This window comes from Mobula birostris, chromosome 19 (genome assembly GCF_030028105.1).
Source record: "Mobula birostris isolate sMobBir1 chromosome 19, sMobBir1.hap1, whole genome shotgun sequence".
Lineage (NCBI taxonomy): Eukaryota > Metazoa > Chordata > Chondrichthyes > Myliobatiformes > Myliobatidae > Mobula > Mobula birostris.
Window position 1 is genome coordinate 45,763,348 of NC_092388.1, and position 27,709 is coordinate 45,791,056.

General features: G+C 40.5%; 1 protein-coding gene across 1 annotated transcript in view; it reads left to right on the plus strand.

The window, feature by feature from the left end:
* Window positions 1-27,709, plus strand: part of stt3b (STT3 oligosaccharyltransferase complex catalytic subunit B) — a 103,351-nt gene that overhangs the window by 16,453 nt on the left and 59,189 nt on the right. Inside the window, exons 2-3 of the mRNA XM_072283532.1 lie at window positions 9,983-10,091; window positions 25,172-25,459. Of these exons, the coding sequence (XP_072139633.1) occupies window positions 9,983-10,091; window positions 25,172-25,459 (397 nt within the window). The remainder of the gene's footprint in view (window positions 1-9,982; window positions 10,092-25,171; window positions 25,460-27,709) is intronic.

The following is a 27,709-nucleotide window of genomic DNA, read 5'->3' on the forward strand; positions in this document are numbered from 1 at the left end:
GGAAAAGGAAATGGATAAACATTAAAGCATGGCAGGCTTGAGTGGCTGCTGAAATTACAATTCTTAATCCAGTACAAATTCACAGGCTATAGCAACACATGGAGATACTGTAGATAGAGTGGTGAATCATTGCAAAGCCCCAGGTGGATCAAGCATGGAGTAGTGCTAACTGTTGTGGGCCTGACATCTGAGGAAGGTTAAACAGACAGGTTGGTAAGTGCTCTCTGGGATGCTTAAAAATATATTACCAACTTGAACATCAAAATCAGGTTTAACATCACTGGCATTAGTCGTGAAAATTGTTGTTTTATGGCAGGAGTACATTGCAATGCATAAAAAGCCTTTAAATTGCAATATTTTTAAAAAATTTGATTAATCCGTAATGTAAAAATAGAGAAAAAATACTGAAGTAGTGTTTATGGGTAAATTGTCCATTCAGAAATCTGATGGTGGAGGGGAAGAAGCTGTTCCTGAATCATTGAGTGTGCGTCTTCAGGTTCCTGTACCACTACCTTGATGATAGCAATGAGAAGAGGGCATGTCCAGGGTGATAGGGGTCCTTAGTGATGGATGTCACCTTTTTGTTGCATTGCCTTTTGAAGATGTCTTCGATGTTGGGGAGGTTGTTGCCCTTGATTTAGCTAGCTGATTTTACAACTTTCTGCAGCTTTTTCCGATCCTGTGCAGTGGCCCCTCCATACCAGATGGTGATGCAACCAGTTAGAATGCTCTTCATAGTACATTTGTAGAAATTTGCAAGTGTGTTTGGTGACATACCAATTTCTCCTCAAATTCCTAATGAAATATAGCTGCTGCAATGCTTTTTTTTCGGTAACTGCATCAATATGCTGGGCCCTGACATAAAGACTTCAGAGCAAGGTTGCTGTACCAGAGGGCCATCAGGGAGTGCTGTTACCTTGCTTCATGGAAATATGGCTACCCCTGCCATTTCGGACAGAGCACTACAACTCTGTGGCTTCATGATTGTCCACAAAGATAGGACAGCTGAGTCTTTTAAAGGCAGTGGAGGTGAAGAATGCTTTATGATTAACTCATCATGCTGTACAAACGTGGTGGTTCTGTCTCTGTCTGTCTTATCTGACCTGGAGCATCTAACAGTCAAATGTCATCCATTTTATCTGCTGTGGGAGTTTTCCACCATCATCCTGGTAATGGTGTACCTTTCACGTCAGGCCAACACCAGACAGGCTCTGGAAGAGCTGTACAATGTGATCAGCAGGCACGAAATTGTGCACTCTGGTGCCTAATATCATGCAGGAGATTTCAACCAGGCCAGCTTGTAGAAGTTTCTGAACAACTGCCACCATCAAGAATGCTTACTGTGCCATCCCAGGCCCACTTTTGAAAGTTTGATCATTTTGCTATACTACTTCTCCCTGTGTATAGGCAGAGGCTAAAGTCTGTAGCATCAGTCGTGAGGACCAAGAAGGTATGGTCAAAGGAGGCGGAGGAGAGCTTACAGGACTGCTTTGAGTCAGTGGACTATTCGTAGATTCATCTTCAAGTCTGAATGAGTATGCTATAGTTGTCACCAACTTCATTAAGACCTGTGTGTATGAGTGTATGCCTTCAAGAACATACCAGACATAACCAAACCAAGAGTTGCGGATGAAACAGATTTGTATTCTGCTGAGTTCTGTGTCATTCATGACCAGTGATCTAGAACGATACAAAAGCCCAGGTATGACCTATGGAAGGCTATTTTAAGGGTGGAAAAAAACCCAATTCCAATTGAGGTTAGAGATGGAATCAGGTACAAGTGTTTGCAAAGCATCACTTGCTACAAAGCAAAACCTAACGTGAATAGCTGTGATACTTCACTCCCAGATAAGCTCAATACTTTATCCATCCTTTGAAAGGGAGAATAAAACTACATCTGTGCCAATCCTTGCATCATCTGGTGACCCTGTGATCTCTCTCTTGAGGCTGACATATCAGAACATCTTTCAAGGGGAGGAACCCTCACAAGGCGTTGGGCCCTGATGGTGTACCCACTGGTGCTCTGGAAACCTGTGCCAATCAACGGACAGGAATGTTCAAGGACATCTTCTATCTCTCTCTGCTGCAGTTGGAGGCTCCCACTTGCTTCAAAAGGTTAACAATCATACCAGTGCCCAAGAAAAGTAGAGTGAGCTGCTTCAATGACTATTGCCCAGTGGTACCCGCATCTACAGTGATGAAGTGCTTTGAGAGATTGGTCATGGCTAGAATCAACTCTTGCTTAAGCAAGGACCTGGACCCACTGCAATTTGGCTGTAACCACAATAGATCTACAGTGGATGCTCCACTTAGCCTTGAATCACCTGGACAATAACAATGCCTACATCAACCATATTTTATCAACCACAGTTCAGTGTTCAACAATCATACACTCAATTCTAATCAATAAGCTTCAAAATCTCAGACTCTGTACCTCCCTCTGTAACTGTGTCCTTGACTTCAACACCACAGTCTGCAGATTGGAAATAACATCTTCTCACTGACAGGCAACGCTAATGCACCTCGATGATGTGTGCTCTACTCTCTACACCCGCTGTTTTGTGGCTAGGGACAACGTAGACAGCATGGAAGTTGAAAGCATAGTAAGCTGGAAGGAGGATATGAATAGACTCCGAAAAGATGTGGACAGGCCAATGGAAGTGACAGATGAAATTTAATGCAGAAAACTGTGAAGAGTAGCATTTCAGTTAGAGGTAATATTTTGCGAGGTAATGTAAACCAATCTTACAATGGGTACAAAAGCATTGTGTGTGTATATGTGTGCGTGTATGTATGTATACATACGTACTCCATAAACATGATCCCAGAAATTAAAAGTTAAGTACAACAAGAATGACGTAGATGTTTATAAAGCAGTGGTATGGGCACAGTTGGTATATTTTTACAGTTCTGGATACCATGCATGGTGAAGATGTCAAAGTCTTGATTCCAGGGATGAGAAGCGTTCTTTGTTGTATAGTAATCTAATGGAACTGAAATTTAGGCTTTGAGTTCTTAATAAATTTTGGGACTGCTCTTTGTAAAGAAGCCCAAGTTGTTGTCTATGTCTAAGCCAAATTTGGAATGATTTTTCTCACAGTAGTACCTTCTTTAAAAAAAAATTGGCATGGTTTCTATTTTAATATTTCTAGAACTGCCACATAAACATTTTGGTTTCCAGGTATTTACACAGTTTAGCACTCCAAGTTTTTTTAGAAAATAAGTTAAAAGTAAGTATTTTATTAGTTTTTTTTAACTGATGGAACACTTGTGCCAGAAGTAAAAAGACAGCTTTTAAATGTTGCTGTAAATGATTGATGGAGAAACATTGGACTTTGAAATTTATTGAACATTGGAGAAACATTGAAAAGTCCAGACAATGGACATGGAGAAGATGTTTCCAATAGTGAGAGAGTCTGGAATCAGAGAGCACAGCCTCGGAATAAAAGGACATCCTTTTAGATTAGAGGTACAGAGGAATTTCTTTAGCCAGTGGGAGGTGAATCTGTGGAATTCAATGCCACACACAATTGTGGAGGCCAAGACTTTGAGCCTGTTTAAAGTGGAGATTGATAATGTTTTGAAAAGTATGGCGTGTGAAAGTTATAGTGAGAAGGCAGAGAAATGGGGTTGAGAGAGCAAAATAAATTAGCTGTGATTGAATAGTGGATCGAGCTTGATGGCCTAATTCTGCTCTTATGTCCAAAGGTCTTAAAATTATTGGACACTTACAAATGCTTCCTTTCAGTATGGTTTATAGTTTTGAGCCACCATTAATGTATGAAATAGATGTGATCTTACGTATTTTGATAATGTATTCCTATGTATGGATGGTGGTACATGCCTTTTATAATAATGAAAAATAACTTTGTAAATTGAGGGTGCTTACCCCAAAAAGTAGGTAACATGGTAAAAGTTACTAAATTTTACACAAATGAAGGCATTGTTATATTTCATTTAAGTAACTTTTTCAATCCCCAATAACATAGTGGGGCAGTTTTATTGGTTAGGTTAACTATAATGTTACCTGGACCTCTTAAAATCAGGTAACACTTTATACCCCCCAACTGTCAGACTCCTGAATCAACATGGATAATTTCACTTACATCAACTCTGAACTGATTCTATAACCTACACACTCACTTTCAAGGACTTGACAACTTATCTCCTCAGTTTTCTTTTGCATATTAGTTATTTGTCAGTCTTTGTTTATGTACAATTTTTCATAAATTCTATCGTATTTTGTTATTTTTCTGTAGATGCCCACAAGAAGTGAATCTCAAAGTAGTATATGGTAATATTTATGTATGTTGATAATAAATTTTACTTTGACTTTGAGCATCTTGTATCTGAATAAAACATAAACTGAAGTACCCAAGATCTTTTAAATTGTGTAAAAGTTTGCAAAGCTAAAATTGTATGTGGCTGAATGATGTTTCCTTAATTCTAAAGTGAATCTGAATAGTTTGCTATACTACCCCTGTCACAGAAGGTGCCTGATTCACCCCATAATACCTGTGGCATGGAAAAGTGCCATTCAGTTTTGAACCATACCCTAACATTCTCCCATTACCTTGCACATTATTTCTCTTAAAATTCACACCCAAACTGCCAGTGGATTCCACTCTTTAAAGTTGCAGTATACATAATATTTCAAACACTTTCTGATTAAAACAAAAAGGAATGGATGCTAGGCCATTGGCCTTATTTGGCAGCAGTGGTAAACTTGATAGTCTTATGAAAGCTTTTGAAGGTAGAAGAGGGCACGGAAGAGTTACACAGTGATACCAATAGCATGACAAAAACTGTTGGCAGAAGTGGAAGACTGCACAAAATGTTGTATAAAGCAAATGTTTGCAGAGACACAGAGGTAGAAGTGAAGGAATTTGAAAATGAGAGCTAGCTTCTTAAGCATAAAGGAATAAAAGATGCAAATCTGAATTAAGGACCAGGTTTATTGCTGAAAAAGGCATTGGAGACCACTTCTGTAGAAAAATTTGCAAAGAACAATCATGTTCATGGAAAGACCATGATCGCCCATGTCATACAACATAGCACATAATGACGACGATATTACTGAAGATGAAACTTGAAGGAGCATTGGAGGAACTTAACAAATAAATGAAGGCACATATTCTGTCAACATAAGTGGCACTCTTTTCCCCGCCATTTGCACAAGCTGAAGAATGCAAAATCCTAACAGTTTTAACATTCACTGTTTTCCCCCACTACTCTATTTTCTGGAGTTTTTCCAAATGCCCTGTGGTCTCCCATTCTTTGTACCATCTTCACTATTCTGCTCCATGGCTTTAAACAGAAAATTTAGTTTTAAAAAGAGAAATTTAAAATTATTACTTAAGCTTTACTGGTTTGGAGTTTTTGTATACTTAAAGATCTGAGGCTTTCAGACATTCAATAACCATGACAACATTGGCAACTGGTAAGACTGGAGCAAAACTTGATTGGCTCAAAGCATTTTAATTGCAGTGTCTTTCAGTTCTGATTGGGTGTCATGCTATATGGCCACAGTAATTGGCTGGAAGCCATTTTCCAAAAGGAAGATTGCACCTGGGTTTGCAGGCAGCCGCTTGGAAAACCAAGGCTGTTCACCTGTCAGACATTTTTGTCAATTGATGCTGATCCTGAACCTTTCAGTAAAATTGCTGAGGTACAAATTAGAGCTGGGAGGAGTGGGGGATAGATCAGTAGGGATTTCTAACATGACTTAAGGTATAAGGTGAAGCCATTGCTCAAGAGGTATTCTTCCAAGGCAGGCTCATAGAACTGAAAACAAAGCCAAGAAAATGGAGCAGAGTAGTTTAATTAAGGAACAGTGAGGATCACATGTTGAAGCCATTGTTACATACATAATATATTTTGAGTCAGGCTGCTGTTTGTGTAAGCAGGACAGAACCTGGCTGGGCAGAAATAAAATCTTGTGAAGGAAAAGCAAAAAAGTAGTAAGTGATGCATTCAAGGCAGGAATTTTGCAAACAAGGATCTTCAAGAGGAAAGGGAAGTCAAACCACAACTGAAGGTAGAAATGAGAAAGATCATTTTGGAAATCACAGGGGTCATATTCAGAGCCATTGAGAGTAGGTGCAAATGGGGTGCAAGTTGGTCAAGAAAGAATGAGGTGACCTAATGAGATTTTAGACGGCAATAGGGAGATTAGCAATTGTCAGGACTTTTGGAAGTGGATGGCAACAGCAAATATTTATTTTTATTTTGAGATATAGCCCTATAACGGGCCCTTTCAGCCCAAAAAGCCCACATTACCCAAATACAATCAGCCCTCCTTATCCGCGGGTTCCGCATGTGTGGATTCAACCAGCCGCAGATCGGGAAAACCAGGAAGTTCTCTCTCCAGCACTCGTTGCTTGAGGATGTACAGACTTTTTTTCCTTGTCATTATTCCTTAAACGATGCAGTATAACAACTATTTACATAGTTTTAGGTATTATAAGTAATCTAGAGATTATTTAAAGTACAGGCAGTCTTTAAGTCGGATTTGTACATAAGTCAGAACAGGTACATCCAGTATTATTCGGGTCAATTAGTCAAATGTATGTCTTAGTATATATTTTACCTTTCTATGCACATAAAACAGTTAAGGAATGTATGTATTTCAATAATTAAACCACTGCGTTGTTTACTAATAATTGTAGCTTTCATCGGGACAGGGCCTTTTGCATGCTCCATTATTCTCACTTTATCCTTTAAATTTGTTCCGATCGTTGACCGACTGTTGCCTAACGCTTTTCCAATGACCGATGGCGTTTCACCTCGTTCCATTCGCTTTATTATTTCCTCTTTATTTTCAATCGTGATCGTTTTCCGTGCCGCGGTGGTGGGTCCTGAGCGCCATCGGGTCCTAAAGTCCACCGCACTGAGACAGGTTAAATAAGGTCCAGGGCTCCGCTGGGTCCTAAAGTCCACTGCACTGATACATGTTAGATAAGGGACTTGAGCATCCGCGTTTTTTGGTATCTGCGGGGGTTCCCGGAACCAATCCCCCGCAGATAAGGAGGGCCGACTACACCCCTGTGACAAATTAATGGACTAACCCTTACATCTTTGGGATGTGGGAGGTACATACAGCTCCTTTTAGATAACAGGAAATTGAATATGTGTCAATGGCTTTGTAAAGTGTTAATGCTAATTGCTGTGCTATAACACTGATCACAAAAGAATATCAAATGGAATATATTTATTCCATCATTGTATGCAGATGTTGCCTGCAAAGCCAACATTTATTGTTCATCTCTAAGTGCCCTGAAGGGGATTTGCCTGACTTTGAACTGCTATAGTAAATATGTATTGCAAATATTCATGTAGTACCCTCAGGAGAAGGTCTTGCATGGATTTGTCCTATCAATTATGAAAGGGCAGTGATGTATTTCCAAGTTAGGGTGGTGTGTGATGAGGAAGGAAATTTGCAGATATTGCCATTTCCATGTATCTGTTGCCCTCGTTCTCTTCATCAGTGAGGTTTTTGATTTCTTGGGGATTGCATCTGCAGACGTCTGTGAGTTGCTGCATTGCATATTTTACATGATAAATGCTGCACTAATAGCACACTAGTAATGGAGGATAAATGCTTAAAGTGGTGGACGGTATGGTATACAGGCAGTTTGCTCTATTCTGAATGAAATAGAGCTACTGGAATGTAGGTGGAGTTGCACCCAGGCAAGAAAATGATGTTCTTCATTTGTGTCTTTTATGATTTGGAAGATAATTTACACACTGAAATATTAAGTGTAATGTATAAAGTTGCATCACTCAGACTGGTAACAATAGGAATGTTGTATCTTTGTGAACAGGGAAGCTGAACTCTTAACTATTTAATAGCTTTGTGGTATTTAATTGAGACATTGTTCTCATTTTGCAAATGTCTTTATTTTAGTGATTTCTTAGTTTAATTATTTTTATTTAATCTTGCAATACCTTTGCCAGTATGTCCATTACTATGGCATAAGGGGAAAATAGCTTTTTTAAAAAAAATCCATTTGATATTTTAAACTTAAGACAGCTTGGTATTACTGTCAATATTTTGCATCTTTTGTGAGTAATTTGAACACTTGATCTTACACCCTTGAAGCACTTGAGTAATGGCCTTTCGCCCTGTGCTTTTCCCATTTTAGAGTTTTAAATGCATGGAAGTGGTGAGATAAGATAGTTTGGATGTGGATGCCAATAAGTTCTTGATTTAAAAACAGAAAATGATTAATATGCTCAGACAGTCAGGCAGCATCTATGGAAAGAAAAACGGGTACAGAGATGTTTCAGATTGAACACCCTTTGTTGGAGTTACAGAATTCGCAATTTTCTTTATTGATATCCAGGTTCTTGATTTTTTTCCTCCAAATGAAGAAGTGGAGTTTTATAGGGAGAAAAATTAGTGGAGATCTGCAGAACTAGAGTAGACTCTGAAAACAAGTTTAAGGCAAGATTATGAAGAGATTGGCTCTTAAATACTGCATTGTAAGGATGGTGGCCAAGCAAAACTTTGTGTGTACAAAATTTTGTACACCATTGGTGTTTTTGATAGATTGGTATTTGTGTTAATGATGCAAGAAAAATATGAGCCTTGAGGGAATAAAGGTGTGAAACAGAAAACCAAGAGAAGAAAGTTTTGGACATATGCTCCAGTGATTTTATTTTCACAGTTTTATCTTGCATTAGAAAAAAGACCAAACCATTGATCTGAGTGAACTGAAGATCTTTCTCACCATTCCACACACAGTAAGCACAGTTGGGAACCATTGGATATTGCATGGACTAATATGCAGAAATTTCACTATATAAAGTATGATTGGTCATTACTTGCTAATGGCAGTCAGGTCAATTATAGATTATATTGATCATAGGCTTAGTCACCATAACATTCAAATTAGTTACAGTCATTGAATCTTATTAATTTTATAACTTGTAATTTGTAACCTGGATGTTTCTTACAGAAACAATAGAAGATGTGAGATGATAAAAGGGGAATAAGAAATCTCATGTTACTACTTTCAAATCTACAGATGATCCTCTCTCCACTTGGCTTCATGGAGTATCAGTGCAAGTGCAGTTGTACATGCTTGGTGCGCTTGCTTACCACGGCCTTGATACTCTGAGCTCCATTTGACTGAGGCATCTAGCCTGTGCAACAGCTTGTAGAGTTTTTAGTATGCAAGGAGCACTGGTAACATAGGATTTGTACCTAGATTGTTGAAATTTTTTAAAAAATGGCTTCACACCCCCCATTCTGCTTAGTTGTTAAAGAAAACCTTGAATATCTGTGAATAAAATCCCCCTGGCCCTTATTTCATCTATCATAGTTTTGCTGAATTAGCACATTGTGATCATATCTCCAGTTTATGCTGTTGTGGTGTATTTGTGGTAAAGGAACAGGCTGAAAAAAAAGAAATAATTGATGCCTCGGGTCCTACAGTTGGGCCTTCACATTGTAAAGTATATTTCGTGTTTCTTACCCTTTGCAAATTAGAGCTGACCATTTTTATTTATTGGACATTATGAAGAATAGTGTAGATTGGGTGCGAGAGTGGGCCAAGAAGATTGACCATCATATTCAGCAACTTTCTCATTAAAATACCTTTAATGTAAAAACAAATCCAGCAGTATTTCACTGAGGCATTGGGTGAATTATTTTGTGCACTGTTGTTGACTGATAAAAGTTCAGCTCTCCCACAGTGACATCATGCAATCCAGAATTTATTGGGGGGAAAAGACTGATATTTTCTTTCATTACTTTGTTAAACATCTCAATAACCTTTGAACAGCACTTGCGATATGATTTAGGATTATAGTAGGACAGAAATGTGTACATTTTGATCTCTTTGGTGAATATCTTGTGGTTTGGCCAGATATTTAAATGATTATAAAATATGCAATTGCACCTATAGGCATTGAATTTCCAGATGAGTCACCATGGAAAGGATTATTGACTTATTGTTTAATAATTTTTGTTTTTCAGGTTTAATTACCGTTCTACACATTATCTTGCGTCCCATGGATTCTATGATTTTCTAAATTGGTTTGACGAAAGGGCATGGTACCCTCTAGGAAGAATAGTTGGAGGAACGGTAAGAATGGAGCATTTTACAGATATTGACAATTAAAAATGCTTTCAGTCAGCATGCTTGGTTGTGTAGAATGAAATTGTACCAGAAAATAACCAGTACTGAATGACTTTGTTCAGTGACATTTTTTAACAGCATGTGATAATTCCTACAGTCGGTGGGTTCTTACCACCAGCATAAGTAAATCCTTTGCCATCTTTGGGAGTGTTCCATAAAGCTGCATAAGCCTTGTGATTATTATATGTAGTTACGAATATCAGACTTGTGCATGCATACTTTGACAATGAAATGAACCGTTGTAGTGCAGATTTTCAGCAACTGCATGTAGTGTGTAGCATTTTCATTGGAGAGTTGAGCTTCCTTTGAATGCATTTTTACTGGCAGTTGGCAGGTCTGTAGTGAAGGGTGTCATAACAGGAATTTTGTAGCAGGGATCAGGAAGAGATTAAAACCTTTTAGAAATGGCTAGTATGGAAACGGAGGCAGGCAAAGTACAGAGTGTAAAGCAGCTGAAGGCGTAATTAGGGCAGTTATCTTGACAGGTCTTTTTCCTCATCTCAAAGCCTTCTTGCATGCTTTGAACAGCAATCTGAGGTCCACCCCTTTTCACCAGGATCACCATTCATACTTCAATTTTTATTTGTTAGAGATGTCAGATGCATGAGTACATGTCTGATGTTTATTCCTCCTCCATCCAGCCGTCATTCATGAAATTGTAACTTATGGGATATCAACATTCTCAAGAATCATAGAGCCACTCTTTAATGTTGCCTCGCCCAACAAGGTGGTCAAGTAGGACATGGCAAAAATGTAATCCTTATTTAATATTCCAAGTGTCTATCCTAGACTTCGGATCAACCAATGGGAAGATTCTAAATGTGATTCAGTCTCCTCAAACTGAAAACTGAAGCGAGAAAAGCCGGAAGTGCTCTTCCAGCACTTGCTGTTCGAGCATGTACAGACTTTTTTTTCTTATCATTTTTCCCTAAACAAAGCAGTATACCAACTGTTTTACATAGCATTTACACTGTATTAGGTATTATAAATAATCTAAAGATGATTTAAAGTATACGGGAGGATGTGCGTAGGTTATCGTGGATCGGGATTGAAAAGAAAACCCAGTAGTTCTCTTCAAACAACAGGAATTCTGCAGATGCTGGAAATTCAAGCAACACACATCAAAGTTGCTGGTGAACGCAACAGGCCAGGCAGCATCTGTAGGAAGAGGTACAGTCGACGTTTCAGGCCGAGACCCTTCGTCAGGACTCAAGTCAGGACTGACGAAGGGTCTTGGCCTGAACCGTCGACTGCACCTCTTCCTAGAGATGCTGCCCGGCCTGCTGTGTTCACCAGCAACTTTGGTGTGTGTTGCCAGTCGTTCTCTTACTAAGTAAGTCAGAATAGGTACATCCGGTATTATTTAGCATTAGTCAAACGTTTGTCTTAGTATATAGTATATATTTTACCTTTCCATGCATATAAAACACTTAAGAAACGTATGTTTTAGTGCCGGGCTCTGGAATGGAAGTTCCTGAGTTTGATCCAATGACAGAGTGCTCCCGAGCGCTCTCCATCCATGCCGGGTTGATGTGGAGGATCAAAAACCCAAACCCCAGAACCCAATAATTAAACCACTGCGTTGCTTAGTAATAATTGTAACTTTAATCGGGCAGGGCCTTTCTCATTTTATCCTATAAAATTGTTTGGATCGTTGACCGACTGTAGCCTAACGCTTTTCCAATGACCGATGGCGTTTCACCTCTTTCTGATCGCTTTATTATTTCCACTTTATTTTAAGTTGTGATCGTGATTATTTTCGTGAACAGAAATACGGCGGATTCAGAGCTCCGCCGCTGGGTCCTAATGCCCACCGCACTGAGGCGGGTTAAATAAGGTTCGGGGTTCCGCTGGGTCCTAAGGTCCACTGCATTGAGACAGGTTGAATAAGGGACTTGAGCATTCATATTTTTTGGTATCTGCGAGGGGTCCCGGAACTAATCCCTCGCGGATAAGGAGGGCCAACTGTACAGTAATTCATAACTCATTTTATTTTAAGTTAGAGGATGAAGGGATTGGGAAAGGGAGTAAAAATAGGAGCAACACACATAAAATGCTGGAGGAACTCAGCAAGCCAGGCAGCATGTACGGAAGGGAATAAGCAGTTAACGTTTGGGTCCAAGACCCTTCATCGGGATTGGAAAGGAAGGGGGAAGAAGGCAGAATAAAGGGGGCGGGGAAGGAGTACAAGCTGGCAGGTGAATGGGGGGAGGGGGGATGTACGAAGAAGCTGGGAGGTGATAAGAGATAAAGGGCTGAAGAAGGAATGTGATAGGAGAGGACAGTGGACCATGGATATTCTACCTTTTGCGGTGAACAGAGCAAAGGTGCTCGATGAAACGGTCCCCCATTCTGCGCCGGGTTTCACAAATGTAGAGGCCACATCAGAAGCACCGGATATGATATATGATCCCGACTGACTTGCAGGTGAAGTGTTGCCTCATCTGGAAGGACTGTTTGGGTCTGTAAATGGCAGTGAGGGAGGAGGTATAGGGCCAGCTGTGGCACTTGCAGTGATAAGTGCCAGGAGGGAAATCAGTGGGGCGAGACAAAGGAGTTACATAGAAAATTATCCATTCAGAAAGCTTGGGGGTGGGGGTTGTTGAGGGAAAGATGTGCTTAGTGGTAGGATCCTGTTAGATATGTTGGGGGTGGGGAGAGGGGACATCTCAGATGTTCTAGAATGGAAAACCTTGTCCTGAGAAAAGGGAATAGTGTTTTTATAAGTGACAGGATGGGAAGAGGTACAATCAAGATAATTGTGAGAGTTAATAAGCTTGTAAAAGATATCAGTGGATTGTCTATCTCCAGAGACAGAGAGAGAAAGAGAGAGAGAGAAATCAAGAAAGAGGAGAGAAGTGTCAGAGATGGACCAAGTAAATTTGAAGGCAAGATGTAAGTTGGAGAAAAAGGTTAATGAAATTGATAAGCTCATCACTGGTGCAAGAAACAGAACCAATGCAGTCGTCAGTGAACCGGAGAGCATTACTGGTGTAGGGTTAGAACACTGACTGTTCCAGGAAGCCAATGAAAAGCAGGCATAGCTGGGGCCCATGCTGTTACGCATGACTACACCTTTAGTTTGGAGAAAGTGGAAAGAGCTGAAATGGATGGGAGATCACCAGGGTCTATGGTAATAAAGAGGAAGAAAATGGCTTGGTGCTCCTAAGTGGGAGTCTTTGCAAGTGGTAAGTAAGAAGAGGTGTCAAAGAGCTACCATCTGGCCTCAGGAAGATAGAGGTCAGTGCTTGAGACTACAGCAACATCTCTGTGGGTTTGATGGTGAAGTTGGGATTGGTGTGGAGAGCAGTGTGTTCTGAGGGGTTAGGGTTAGAGTAGGCGAGAGGAATGGTGAAGTCAAGACATCTGACATAGTGTTGTCAGTTAGAGATGAAAAGATTGAGAGTAGGCATAAGGCCAGGGCTGGAGTACCCAAAAAAGGAGGAGGGTTGAAGACTGGAGAAGGAGTTACCGGTATAGAGTGGGAAATCTTTGTTAAAGAAGTAGGCTCAGAGATCTGGGCAATGGAAGAAGAGCTTGACATCATGGCAGATACAGAACTCAATGAGGTATGGCCACAAAGGGACAAAATTAAGGCCCTTGCTGAGGAAAGAACTTTCTGCCTCAGAGAGGGGAGGGTCATAGGAGATGTTGAAGACATGGCAGGTTTGGAGCTAGGGTCAGGAGAGGTAGAGGTTTGGAGAGATCAGAGGAGAAAGGAATGTTGGGGTGCTCAGGGAAAGTGGAGTGGGGGAAGATGGGTGCTCAGAGGAATGAAGGAGAGACCAGGGATGGGTTGGGAGTAGTGATGGAAGAAGAGCAGTAGGACCCATTGGCTGTGGAAAAAGGTCTCTGCCTGGAGGTGGAGGGGAAGACCAGGAGGAAGATTTGAAGGGGCAGGACAGGGGAGAAAATCAATCAAGGTTACCTAGATGAAACTAGATTAAAAAATCTTGTAAAAAGTAAACTGACTTTCCTGACATCTGTAGGGATTTGATTTGAACCCTGATTTGAAGGGACATTGTGGGGATTTGCCATTCCATGCCCCAAAGTTTAAAAGTTCAAGATTTGCTCTTCGAGGGAAAGATATTGCTCTGCTGAAGTTCTAAAACTTGGTGAGAAGAGCTGCAGTCACGTTTAGAGTCTCATCTCCCAAGGATGGAAACTGAAGAACATGATAGGGAATCTTGGTGACACCATATTTAAAGCATCTTCGAGAAAGGAAACTAAACTAAGTAGAGGGATTTCTCTGCTCTTAATCATTAAGGAAAGTCAAAGTATCAATTTCTCTCTCAATTGAAGAGCTGCTTTCTGAGCTACAAAGAGGATGCTGCCTATCTAAAAGCACATATAGATATGACCTTCACCATGCATCAAGAGCATAGTGACACAGCTAGCAAAATTGCTGCCTCACTTCATCAGCAACCCTGATTCAATACTGACTTCTGGCACTCTCTATGTGGTGTTTACACATTCTCTTTGTCCCAGAGCAACACACACAAAATGCTGGAGGAACTCAGCAGGACAGGCAGCATCTATGGAAAAGAGTAAACAGTTGATATTTCTGTCCGAGACCCTTCAGCAGGACTGGGGGGAAAAAGATGAGTTGGAGCTAGAAAGGTTGGGGGCGGGGGGACAAGGTGATAGGTGAAACCAGGACGGGGAGGAGTGAAGTAAAGAGCTGGGAAGTTGATTGGTGAAAGAGATACAGGGCTGGAGACAGGGGAGTCTAATAGGAGATGACAGAAAGCCATGGAGTCTCTTGCACTGAGATTTTATCTTCTGCAATGACCTTTTTGTGCAGTGCTATTTCAGTGCCTTTTGTAAACCTAAATATTTGCCACCACCAGTTTTGCTTTATCAACAGCAAGTTACTTAGTACCACTTCCCTGTAACTTTTTTTTTGCTTCTTCACTTCCTAATAATTTATGGATTATTACTTGTAGCCTCTTTGATGACTGATGTAAGACACCTGTTTAGTTGTTTCCTATTGTTAATTCCACGTACTCTTTTTGTAGGACCAACTCTCACTTTGTTAACTGTTTTCATTTTATAAAGTGTCTTTGTCACAAAAAACTGTGGGTCAATTGTTTAAGAAAAATAACAAGATGGCTTGAGTCACAAAACTAGATTGAGGTGCTTTTATTTACCTCAAAACAAGACAAAAACTGGACAAAACAATATATATATATATAGCCACCCTCAGACTAAACACAAAAGAAAACTAACCCCAAAGCCTTGGTAACCTGAGGCTTATAACTGCTAAGCCCCTCCCCCTAGACCAACCAAAAGCTAATTAACTTAATTATCCAATTAAAGATGGTATCCTCCACCATCAGCACAGCTGTGCAGGTTGCTGCTGCCTCTATGAGACAGCTTCATGCAGCAGCTCTGGTTCAGACCCAGTCACTGTTACTGCTGGGGATGAGTGTTTTACTAAGTGCGCCATGTTCCGGCCGTAGTCAGTGGCGAGCCTTCGTCACATTACCACCCTCCTCTCCTGCAGTGACAATGTTTGGCAGTCTTGGCAGGAAGTCACTGTGATGTTCTCCTTGCCTGCTTTGTGCCGCACACAGAACCTGAAAGGTTGAAGTTCCAGGTACCACCCAGTCACCCTGGTATTCCGGTCCTTCATTGTCTGGATCCAGGTCAGGGCTCTGTGGTCTGTCTGGAGGTCAAACTCACTCCCAAGAAGGTAGTACCTGAGGCTGTCCAACGCCCACTTGATTGCCAGACACTCCTTCTCGATTGTGGAGTACCGGGTTTCACGGGGCAGAAGTTTCCTGCTGAGATGTAACACAGGACGTTCCTCACCAGGCTCTCCTTGAGCCAGTACTGCCCCGATGCCTACACCTGAGGCATCCACCTGTACCAGGAGGCGGCATTCAAAGTCAGGACTCTGCAACACAGGGGAAGAGCATAATTTCTCCTTCAGGCCCTGGAAAGCACTTTCACACTCCTCACAGGTGCTGCAGTCCTCAACCTTGCAGCACTCTGTCCATAAGCCTCTGGAATGTGGCTGGGGCACCATGTAAGCCAAAGGGCAGAGTGCTGCAAGGTTGTGAGGACTGCAGCGCTGCCTGTTTGGATGATATGGTCATTTTTAGCCTGACCTGGGAGGAACATCTGGAGCACCTTCGTCGAGTCCTAGGTGCAATCAATGCGGCAGGACTTACACTCAACCTGCAGAAATGTGAGTGGGCCAGGCAGGAAACCCAGTACCTGGGGTATCAGTTGGGGAGAGGAGAAGTCCGGCCTCAGGTGGATAAAGTTGAGGCCATTCTGAACAGCCGCAGGCCCCGTACCAAGACCCAGGTCCGGTCTTTTCTTGGCCTGGTGGGGTGGTATCGACAGCCTGGCCCGTCGCTGTCTTTGAGATTCTATTTGTTTTATGTACTTCTGGTGAGCATTATCTTATGCTCTACATTTTGCGAGTTTACTAATCTTTTAGAGAATTTTTGTTTTTATTATGATTTCCATCATCTGATCGGCCACATCTTTTATTACGTTTGATACTCTTTTTAATTTAATTTATGATTGATGGATCCTTTTTCTATCATATTGGAAACTATTTATTATGCGTATTCTAAGAGAATCCCTTAAATGCTTCCCATTGCGTGTTGACTGACATGTTTCTTAATCTAAATTAACAGTTTACTTGAACAGTGATTGTTTTCAAGGGGCTTCATACAGTTGTATGTGCTCTACTTTAGGTAGGAAACCCAAACTTGTTCATTATATGCTAGATGTGATGTCATCATCCCAAATAATTGCAGTGGTGTCTTTACTTGTACAGTCAAATCACCTTGTGTGCTTTCCTAAATGCAAGCAGTTCTTAGATGTTAACTTTTAGTGATTCAATTATACAGAAGGATATCAAGGTCCTCCTAAACAGCAGCACTTAGATATTATCGTTCTTATAGTGGATCTTTTTTTTTGCTGCAGTATATTCTATTTGCCATGTCATTGCCTGTTTACTTGGTCTGCTTACTACTTGAAGTTCCTGTGTGAGTATCCCACAGATCTCACTGGCACCTAGTTTTGTATCGTCAACAAGTAAGAACATAAGAATATACGAAATAGGAGCAGGAGTAGCCCATCTGGCCCAACGAGCTGGCCTCGCCATTCAATAAGATCATGGCTGATTTGTCCATAACTCAGCTCCATCTACCTGCCTTTTCCCCATAACCCTTAATTTCCCTGCTATGTAAAAATCTATCTAACTGTATCTTAAATATATTTAGCCAAATTTGAATATGTTAACTTTAAAATTATTGCTCTAGGTTATGAATAGCTGGAGACTGAACACTGATCTATGTAGCACCCACTACAGTAAATCTCAAATAAGGTAAAGGAAGCTGAAGACCTGCACTCAACATTTTAAGAACAACTTCTTCCCCTCTGCTATCAGATTTCTAACCGGAGCATGAATTCTACCTCACTATTCCACTTTTGCACTATTTCTTTATTGTAACTTGTAGCTTTTCTGTGGCTTGCACTTTAATGCTGCCATAAAACAACAAATTTCACTATATGTAGGTCTGTCAGTGATAATAAACCTGATTCTAATTCCTTGGGACTTTGGTGCTGAACTAGCAGATATTCTTGACTATTGGATGTTATTAATGCAAAAGCACATTTTTCTGGTGACCTTCAGCTTGCAAGTTTCACCTTGTATGTTTGAGCTTGTCTATTGAATGAGCTAGATGCCAAACCCATCAGGATTTCCAGCAGTTGAATGTTGGATTAGCCGAATTTTGTCTCCCAATATAAAATGACCTATTTATTCCTACTTTTTTTTGCTCCATTAACCGCTGCTCAATCAATATCTGTATATTACTGTCAAATCCTTACACTCTAATTTTGGCATCTTTATTGAAGAGCTTCTGAAAGAAATAGATCACATCAACTATTTTGGCTTTCGTGAATCTGTGCTGACTGCCCAGTAATGTGCCGTTTTCCACGTAATCTTTTACCATTTAATAATAAATTCAATTGTTTACCTTACCATTGTTTTCCTACCAAGCTTCTCTTTCGTTCCTCATTATCGTTCACCACCTTGCTTTCAGATAATGGAGTTAAAGACTATATTCTTTTTAACCTGTGAAAAGCCATCATAGAATCTATGGAAGTTTGGAAGATGACAACTAGTGTATTCACCACATCCATTGCTACCTCTTTCAAAACTTTAGGATGCGGGTCAGCAGGACCAGGAGATTTATTGGTGTTCAGTGCCCGTTAATTTCTCGAACACTTACTGTGTAGCTCCATGTTCTCTGTTATTTCTGCTGTATTTATAGCGTTGTCTTCTGTGAAAAAAGATATGAGGTATTTATATTTTTCCTGTTTCAGTCTGTAAGGGACTCATTAACTTTGTGTGTATATAGGCTACTACAACCTTTTTATATATTTCTCAGTAGATTACTTGGGTATTTTACTTTCTCCTTCCTCATTCATGCCCCGGTGCTGAATTCTAAAATTTATCCTAACTGCTGTCCTGCCAAATTATAAACCTTCTCCTTTGTCCTAATGCTATCATTACCCTGAGGTCATAGCCATGGCTAGACCACTTTGCCTGTTGGATTTTTGCGCTTAAATTGATTTGTTTTTGTAAAATGTGCATTTATTCTTTAAATATTAGTCATTATTTACCTACTTTCAGACCTATTTGATTAGTTTCCCAGTCTACCGTATCCAGCTTTACTCATTTGTAATTTGCTTTGTTTAGATTTAAGAGCCTGATCTTGGATTGAATTAAGCCACTTTTATCCCTATATTAAATTCTATTTTGTTATGATCAATAGCAACTGATGTTTCCAACCCCATTCCTCCAGATGTGGGTACAAGATTGAGAATTACTGTAATTGCACTTGTAAGGACTTGCCCATGATGTAAACTCTTGCTCACTCCCATGAATTAGAATGATGACTTCTTTACTGACACATATTGTGACGTTTGTTATTTTGCAGTAGCAGTGCAGAAAATTACAGAAAAATTACTATAAGTAACAAAAATAAATAGTGCAGAAGAGAAATAATGAGGTAATATGGACTATTTAGAAATCTGATGGAGGAGGAGAAGTTGTTTCTAAAACATTGAGGTGGGTTTTCCAGCTTCCTTAGTAATGTGAAGAGAGTATATCCTGAACGGTGAGGGTGCTTAATGATGGATGCCACCTTCTTGAGACATGACCTCTTCAAGATGTCCTTGATGGTGGTGAGGGATGTGCCTGTGGAGCTGGCTGAGTCTACAATATTCTGTAGCCTCTTTTGATCCTGCGCATTGGAGCCTTCACACCAGGCAGTGATGCAATCAGTTAGAATGCTGTCCACCATACATCTGTAGAAATTTGCAAAAAGAATCAATGCCGATACTGGAAGAAGGTGCCCAATACAGCAGAATTGAAGTGCTGGTATTTCAGAATTGGGGAAGCTGGATTTAGGGCTGGAAGAGATTTAGTGACGGAGATGATCGGATCTTGGCGCATTTGGAAAACCAGGATGCAAATATTTAAAATTAAGACATTGCTTAATCAGGAACCAGTGAAGTATTCAACAAACAAAATGCTGGAGGAACTCAGCTGGTCAGGCAAGGAAATGAATTGTTGATGATTTGGCCCTTCATCTGTGCTGAAAGGTGGATGGGAAATGGCCAATATATAAAAAGTGGAGGGAAGGAGGAGGAGCCAGAGCTTGCCAACAATATGTGGATCCAAGTGAGGAAGAGTGATAAGCAAATGGCAGAGTGAAGAGTATAAGTAATAACAGAGATTGGGAGGTGATGGGTGAAGACAACAAAGGACTTCAGATGATGGAATCCAATCAGAAAGAAAGTTGGGGTGGGCAGATGGGAACAATATGGGGGAATTACACCCTCCCACCCTGTAGTGATGGGCAGCATGATGTGGGTGAAAGAGCGAAGGAAATTGGGTAACTGGGTGCCATGTTAGGTGTAGGGTGAACTAGTTAGATCATAGGTAGAGGAAAAAAATGGATGGAGGGGGCACTTACCTGAAATGGGAAGATTTAATGTTTACACCAGCCAGTGGTAGAATACCCAGGTGAAATATGAGGTGCTGTCCCTCACCTGCACACTGAAAATAACACGACAGGTAGGTCAGTGTGGGAATGTGGAGGGAAATTCAAATGTAGGATCCGTGGTAATTTGTGAAGGGGATTTTGCACATTGAAGATGAGAAGTAGATTTTTGGATGGCCTCGAGCTTTGGAGTTATTTGCAATAAACAACCACAGAAGAGGAATTCCTTACAATGTTAAGCTATCGTGTTACCAGTTCTGGCAACACTGCTAGTTCCAACAGTCTATTCAAGTGTTCAGCATTGATCACACAAAATGCTGGAGGAACTCAGTAGGCCAGACAGCATCTATGGGAAAGAGTACAGTTTATGTTTCAGGCTGAGACCCTTCAGCGGGAGTCCTGTTGAAATGTCTCAGCCTGAGATGTCGACTGTACTGTTTTCCATAGATGCTGCCTGGCCTGCTGAGTTCCTCCAGCATTTTCTGTGTGTGGCTTGGATTTCCAGCATCCGCAGATATTCTCTTGTTTGTGTTTGAAACATAGAAGCATAGAAAATAGGTGCAGGAGTAGGCCATTCGGCCCTTCGAGCCTGCACCGCCATTTATTATGATCATGGCTGATCATCCAACTCAGAACCCTGCACCAGCCTTCCCTCCATACCCCCTGATCCCCGTAGCCACAAGGGCCATATCTAACTCCCTCTTAAATATAGCCAATGAACTGGCCTCAACTGTTTCCTGTGGCAGAGAATTCCACAGATTCACCACTCTCTGTGTGAAGAAGTTTTTCCTAATCTCGGTCCTAAAAGGCTTCCCCTTTATCCTCAAACTGTGACCCCTCATTCTGGACTTCCCCAACATCGGGAATAATCTTCCTGCATCTAGCCTGTCCAATCCCTTTAGGATTTTATACGTTTCAATCAGATCCCCCCTCAATCTTCTAAATTCCAACGAGTACAAACCCAGTTCATCCAGTCTTTCTTCATATGAAAGTCCTGCCATCCCAGGAATCAATCTGGTGAACCTTCTCTGTACACACTCTATGGCAAGGATATCCTTCCTCAGATTAGGGGACCAAAACTACCCACAATACTCCAGGTGTGGTCTCAGCAAGGCCTTGTACAACTGCAGTAGTACCTCCCTGCTCCTGTACTCGAATCCTCTCGCTATAAATGCCAGCATACCATTCGCCTTTTTCACCGCCTGCTGTACCTGCATGCCCACTTTCAATGACTGGTGTATAATGACACCCAGGTCTCGTTGCACCTCCCCTTTTCCTAATCGGCCACCATTCAGATAATAATCTGTTTTCCTATTTTTGCCACCAAAGTGGATAACTTCACATTTATCCACACTAAATTGCATCTGCCATGAATTTGCCCACTCACCCAACCTATCTTAGCATCCTCCTCACAGCTAACACTGCCGCCCAGCTTCGTATCATCTGCAAACTTGGAGATGCTGCATTTAATTCCCTCATCCAAGTCATTAATATATATTGTAAACAACTGGGGTCCCAGCACTGAGCCTTGCGGTACCCCACTAGTCACCGCCTGCCATTCTGAAAAGGTCCCGTTTATTCCCACTCTTTGCTTCCTGTCTGCTAACCAATTCTCTATCCACATCAATTCCTTACCCCCAATACCATGTGCTTTAAGTTTGCACACTAATCTCCTGTGTGGGACCTTGTCAAAAGCCTTTTGAAAATCCAAATATACCACATCCACTGGTTCTCCCCTATCCACTCTACTAGTTACATCCTCAAAAAATTCTATGAGATTCGTCAGACATGATTTTCCTTTCACAAATCCATGCTGACTTTGTCCGATGATTTCACCGCTTTCCAAATGTGCTGTTATCACATCTTTGATAACTGACTCCAGGAGTTTCCCCACCACCGACGTTAGGCTAACCGGTCTATAATTCCCCGGTTTCTCTTTCCCTCCTTTTTTAAAAAGTGGAGTTACATTAACCACCCTCCAATCCTCAGGAACTAGTCCAGAATCTAACGAGTTTTGAAAAATTATCACTAATGCATCCACTATTTCTTGGACTACTTTCTTAAGCACTCTGGGATGCAGACCATCTGGCCCTGGGGATTTATCTGCCTTTAATCCCTTCAATTTACCCAACACCACTTCCCTACTAACATGTATTTCGCTCATTTGGCAATGATCATCAGGAATTTAAATCTTTTTTGTTAATCAGATCACAAATTGCTTTCTTGTTAAAAAAGATGGCTTAGGCGACTTTGACATTGGCTAGGTTGGAATATCAATTTTTTGTACAAATAGATCTCTGATGCCTGTTGTACCATATCTTCATGATTGAATGAGTAGGTGTGTAGATTAGCTTTATAAAAATAAATATACATGCGAGGAACACAGTAAGTGAGTTCAAGTATTTAAGTTTTGTTTAAAAGTTGTTGTTTTTTCATTCCACTAAATGCCTGAACAGTAAAGCAGTCAACCCATGGGTCTCTGATCCTGTTTTGAAGCTGTAGTATTAGGCATATCAGTTTATTTATTTAGTTCCTTCCATCCTCTCTTGTGATAGGCCAGCATCTTTAATTCAGTAATTCCCTGCAAAGGTGGTCAAATTACATAACTTTGTTTAATTAATGGGTTCAACTGTATCCTGTAACATGGTGGGTCTGCCTGGAGACTGTACCCCATATATGCTACACAGCATAAAGCGGCAGCTGGGAGCCAAGCAACATGCAACATGTTTTGTCATTTGCTTTCAGATGTTTTGTTGTGCTGTGTTCTCAGAACTCAGTCACGGCTTTTTTTTTGACAATACTTGATACTTTGAATTGTTTAACAATATGCAAATTGAGGGCATTGTTGAAAGTGCCTTTGAAAAGAGAGTTGGATGTTTTTATACACATATTTGAACTGCCGAAGGTCTTTAAAGATGTCTGACCCTTTGGTTTAAATATTTTCACATTGTTAAGAGGCAAACCTTTTCCTTACCAAGACACAAACATCACGTGCATTTAAATATAAAAGTTAAAAATGGGATTAAAAGATATATATTCGAGTGTCTCTGTAAAAAGAAGACAGTGGTGTATCTGGTAAGAGACAGCATTCCTTTGGCAATGGTAATGTCTGCAGAGGGTAATAGAGTGAGCCTGTTAAATACTTATTTGACTGCCCTTTATGTGTCAGCATTTTGTAATGAGTACTAGTCGTGGTGTGTTGGTGATGTGTTTCCCATGTGTGGAGCTTCTAGAAATGGTGTAAGATTTGTCGTTGAATCTGATGTTTTAAAAGAACTGTAGTAAGGTGTGCCACGGTAGCGTAGTGGTTAACATGACACTGTAACAGCTCAGGGCACCCCAGAGTTTGGAGTTAAATTCCGATGATGTCTGTACGACCTTCCCATGGAATGCATGGGTTTCCTCTGGGCACTCCGGTTTCCTCCTACAGTCCAAAGACTGTGGAGCAGTTAATTAGTCATAGTAAATTGTCCCCTGATTGGGTGAGGGTTCATCTGGTTTGTCAGGGGGTAGCTCAAAGGGCCGGAAGCTCCTATCGCTGTATAAAGTAATGAATTGTGCAACTGAATGAATGGCACGCTAAAGGATTCTCAAGACTTGAGAGGGGCTGTAACTGCAGAGAAATCACATCTCTATTTTCTGAAGGATGGGTCGATAGTTGAAACAGTCACAGATGAATGTTGTGCTACAGTTAGACCAGTTAGTTGTGAAGGTTTTTCACAGGCCTGGTGGTTTTTAAGAATCTTATTGATGTCTGTGATAAATATGAGTCATGGTGTATATGTATTTTGAGATAAGTCTACATGGAGAGAGATGGAAATGAGTTTGTTAACAGTTGTGCAATAAGAAAGTGATAATCGCTTTGCATAGTACTTTTGTTGTGTTGACATACTCAAATGGGCTATTTAAGTTTCTGAATTAATACGAGAAAGTAAATTATTCCACGAAATTACTGCCTTCCTTCAGCTACATTAGTGGATGCTCATCTTTCCCTCGAGTTCCTTTTCTGAAACTCTTTACGTAAATTTTCATTTTCTAGTATTCAGACTCATTTCAAATGTGCTTCTCTGGCCAAACCTTTGGTAAACTTCTGCCGTGGTAGAGTAGAGGTTAGCGCGACGCTATTTACAGCTCCGAGCGTCAGAGTTCAGAGTTCAATTCTGGTGTCATTTGTAAGAAGTTTGTATGTCCTCCAAATAGAATGCATGGGTTTTCTCCGGGTCCTCCAGTTTCCTCCCACAGTCTATAGACGTATCAGCTTGTAGGTTATTGGTCATTGTAGATTGTCCCGTGATTAGGCTAGGGTTAAATTGGGGGTGCAGCTTGAATGGCCTATTCCACGTTGTAGTTCTTCATAATTGAATAAACATTTTATTGTGCTGAATCATGTTGACTGTGGCTGGCAATTTCAAACAAAATCACTGGCATTCATTTGTTTTAAGTGCAGCAAGTTCAGGACAGACTGAAATGTGGAAATCAAAGAATTACTGAATTACTCCAGGTGGATATAACTGGCAGGGAGCAGTCATGCTGGAGAATCAGCAGTTGGGCCCTTAGCCAAATCAGACAAGACACAGAAACTAAAATCCCATCGATTCTTTTGAGGGGGATGTTGAGCACACGTTTATATTACAGCAATTATTTTAGTTAACTTTATTAACTTGTTTTAGTTTATATTTTTTAAATGATTTGTTTAAAATGTAATATGTTGTACCTGTCTTTGGGTGTCACCAATGTTAAACACTATTTAAATTAGTGACAGTTTTATCAAGACAAAGCTCTGTACCCAGGATCAGCATGAAATGATCAAATTCTGTATATTATCTAAGCCATATTCATAATGTGAACTGTGCTGTAAAATTAAAACTTAGATTATTTGGCTTTGTAACGCCATTTTAAATACTGGCTTAAAATTAAGTGCCTACATAATATTTTAATTTTAAAAATATCTTCATGTAGTTATTGACATTTTTTTTCTCACCCATGCAGGTGTATCCTGGTTTGATGGTCACAGCAGGCTGCATTCATTGGATTTTAAATACACTTCATATAACGGTCCACATACGGGATGTCTGCGTCTTTCTAGCGCCTGTGTTCAGTGGTCTTACAGCAATATCAACTTTTCTCCTCACTAAAGAATTATGGAACCAGGGAGCTGGACTGCTTGCTGCCTGTTTCATCGCCATAGTGCCAGGCTATATATCTCGATCCGTAGCAGGCTCGTTTGACAACGAAGGAATAGCTATTTTTGCGTTACAGTTTACATATTACCTGTGGGTAAGTCATCATGAAAATCGGCTCTGAAATCTGGAAAACAATGTCATCTTTTGGAAAATCAGTAATGAAGTTCCTTTGTGAAGGAAGGAGTGATGGATAAGACTAAAGTGGACTTGTGTTTGAATTAATTTTCCTGGTTAGCAGCCATATTGCATGGCAGCGTATTGTGCAAGGGATTTTGTTCATAACAAAATAAGAAATGAACTTTTGTTACTTTTTAATGTGTGTTTAAAGTAAGAGTAATTATTCTGATTAAATTAAATAACTACTTTTAAACTTTGTGGTTTTGGCCGCTGGAAAGGTGATTCATTTGAGTCTGTTTTGAATTTGTAGTCATTGGTATTAAAGAAGATTAATAACACTTTCTGATTGCTAAAAGTTTAAATGCCATTGAAAGAGAACAGCATGACAATGCTTGGTAAATTATAAGAATTCTGCATGGGAATGGTGATAACTTTACTCCTATCCATCAATACTCCAGTAATTTTTCTCTATGCATTGTCCTCAAGCCATTTTTGATTTGCATGAACTAGTGTTATGGAGTCATAGATCGTTAATTTTGATAGAAGCTTTCAACCTCTTATTAGCTTTGTTATCTTTAAAATTTTACCAAGACTCAGGGCTGAAATGGCTAGCACAAGAGGGTACAGTTTTAAAGTGCTTGGAAGTAAATACAGAGGAGATGTCGGGGTAAGTTTTTTACGCAGAGAGTGGTGAGTGTGTGGAATGGGCTGCCGGTGACAGTGGAGGTGGAGGAAACGATAGGGTCTTTTAAGAGACTCTTGCAGAGGTACATGGAGCTCAGAAAAATAGAGGGCCATGGGGAAGCCTAGGTAATTTCTAAGGTAAGGACATGTTCGGCACAGCTATGTGGGCCGAAGGGCCTGTTATTGTGCTGTAGGTTTTCTATGTTTCTTACAGGAGGGATGGAAATGAAATTTCTCAGATTAGATGGTAGAAAAGAGGATTCAATATGCAGTAACAGCACCTTTAAATCCTAGCAAAGCAGCTGCAGCATCTGCTTTCAGTGACAAGCAGTTAAGGTTCTACAGAGGGTTGCCCTATGCACGTGTTGGGTACCTGCCTGAAAGCACAGAGTTCTTAATGCATGGTGGATAGAGTCATTGGGTATTATGGACACTGTAAACATTAAATGATGCTACATTTTAAGGATTGTAGCATTGTAAAACTGTTTGCCAACCTATCATATTCTTTTCCTTTACTGCTTTCCCATAGTAAATGCTTAAACAGCCATCAAATTTTTCAAACAAAACACATTATATATTTTAGCATGTGAAATTGCAAGCCAAGGCAGTGTTTATTGCTGATTTCCATAACAGTGTATTTTAAAATGAAATTATATGTAACCTTGATTGTATTTCAGTTCCATTTGTTGAATTTTCTTTCAGTTTCTATGATAATTAAACTGTTGGGGAGGGCTTAAACTGGGCTGGCAAGGGGCTGGAATCAGAGATTGGTCGGAGGATGGAGCAGTTGAAGTAAAGATAAATACAGTGTGTAGAGAGACTGTGAGGAAGGATAGACAGTGGATAATAGCATAAATGCACTCAGCTGGATGGGTTGAAATGTGTCTACTTTAATGTGAGAAGTATCAGGAACAAGGCTGATGAAATTAGACCATGGGTCAGTATGTGGAACTACGACATTGTGGCCATTACAGAGACTTGGCTGTCAAAAGGGCAGAAAGGGCTGCTGGATGTTGTGGAATTTAGATGCCTCAAAAAGGATTTGGAGGGTGTTGAAAGATCTGGGGGTGAGTGCCATTGTTAATCAGGAATAATATCGCAACTGTCAGAAAAGGGAGGACATTGTGGAGGGATCGTCTACTGAATTGGTGTGGGTGGCAATCAGAAACAGGAAGGGAGCATTCACTGTTGAGAGTATTCTCTATAGACCCCCCCCCCCCCCATAATAACAGATGCTGAGGAGCAGATCAGGAGGCAGCATTTGAAAGGGGTTGTTGTCATGGGTGACTTCAACTTCCCTAATATTGATTGATAGCTCCTTTGTGCAAAAGATTTAGAGGGACAGAATTTGATAAGTGTGTTCAAGAAGGACACAATACGTGGTCAAGGCAACTAGAAGAGGACTCATGGACCTAGTACTATACAATGAAATGGGTCAGGTGAAAGTTGTCCAAGTGGGTGAGCATTTTAGGAACAGTGCCCCCAAGTCCCTGACCTGAACCATAGCCTTGGACAGGAATAAGAGCAGACTAGAAAAGTGTTT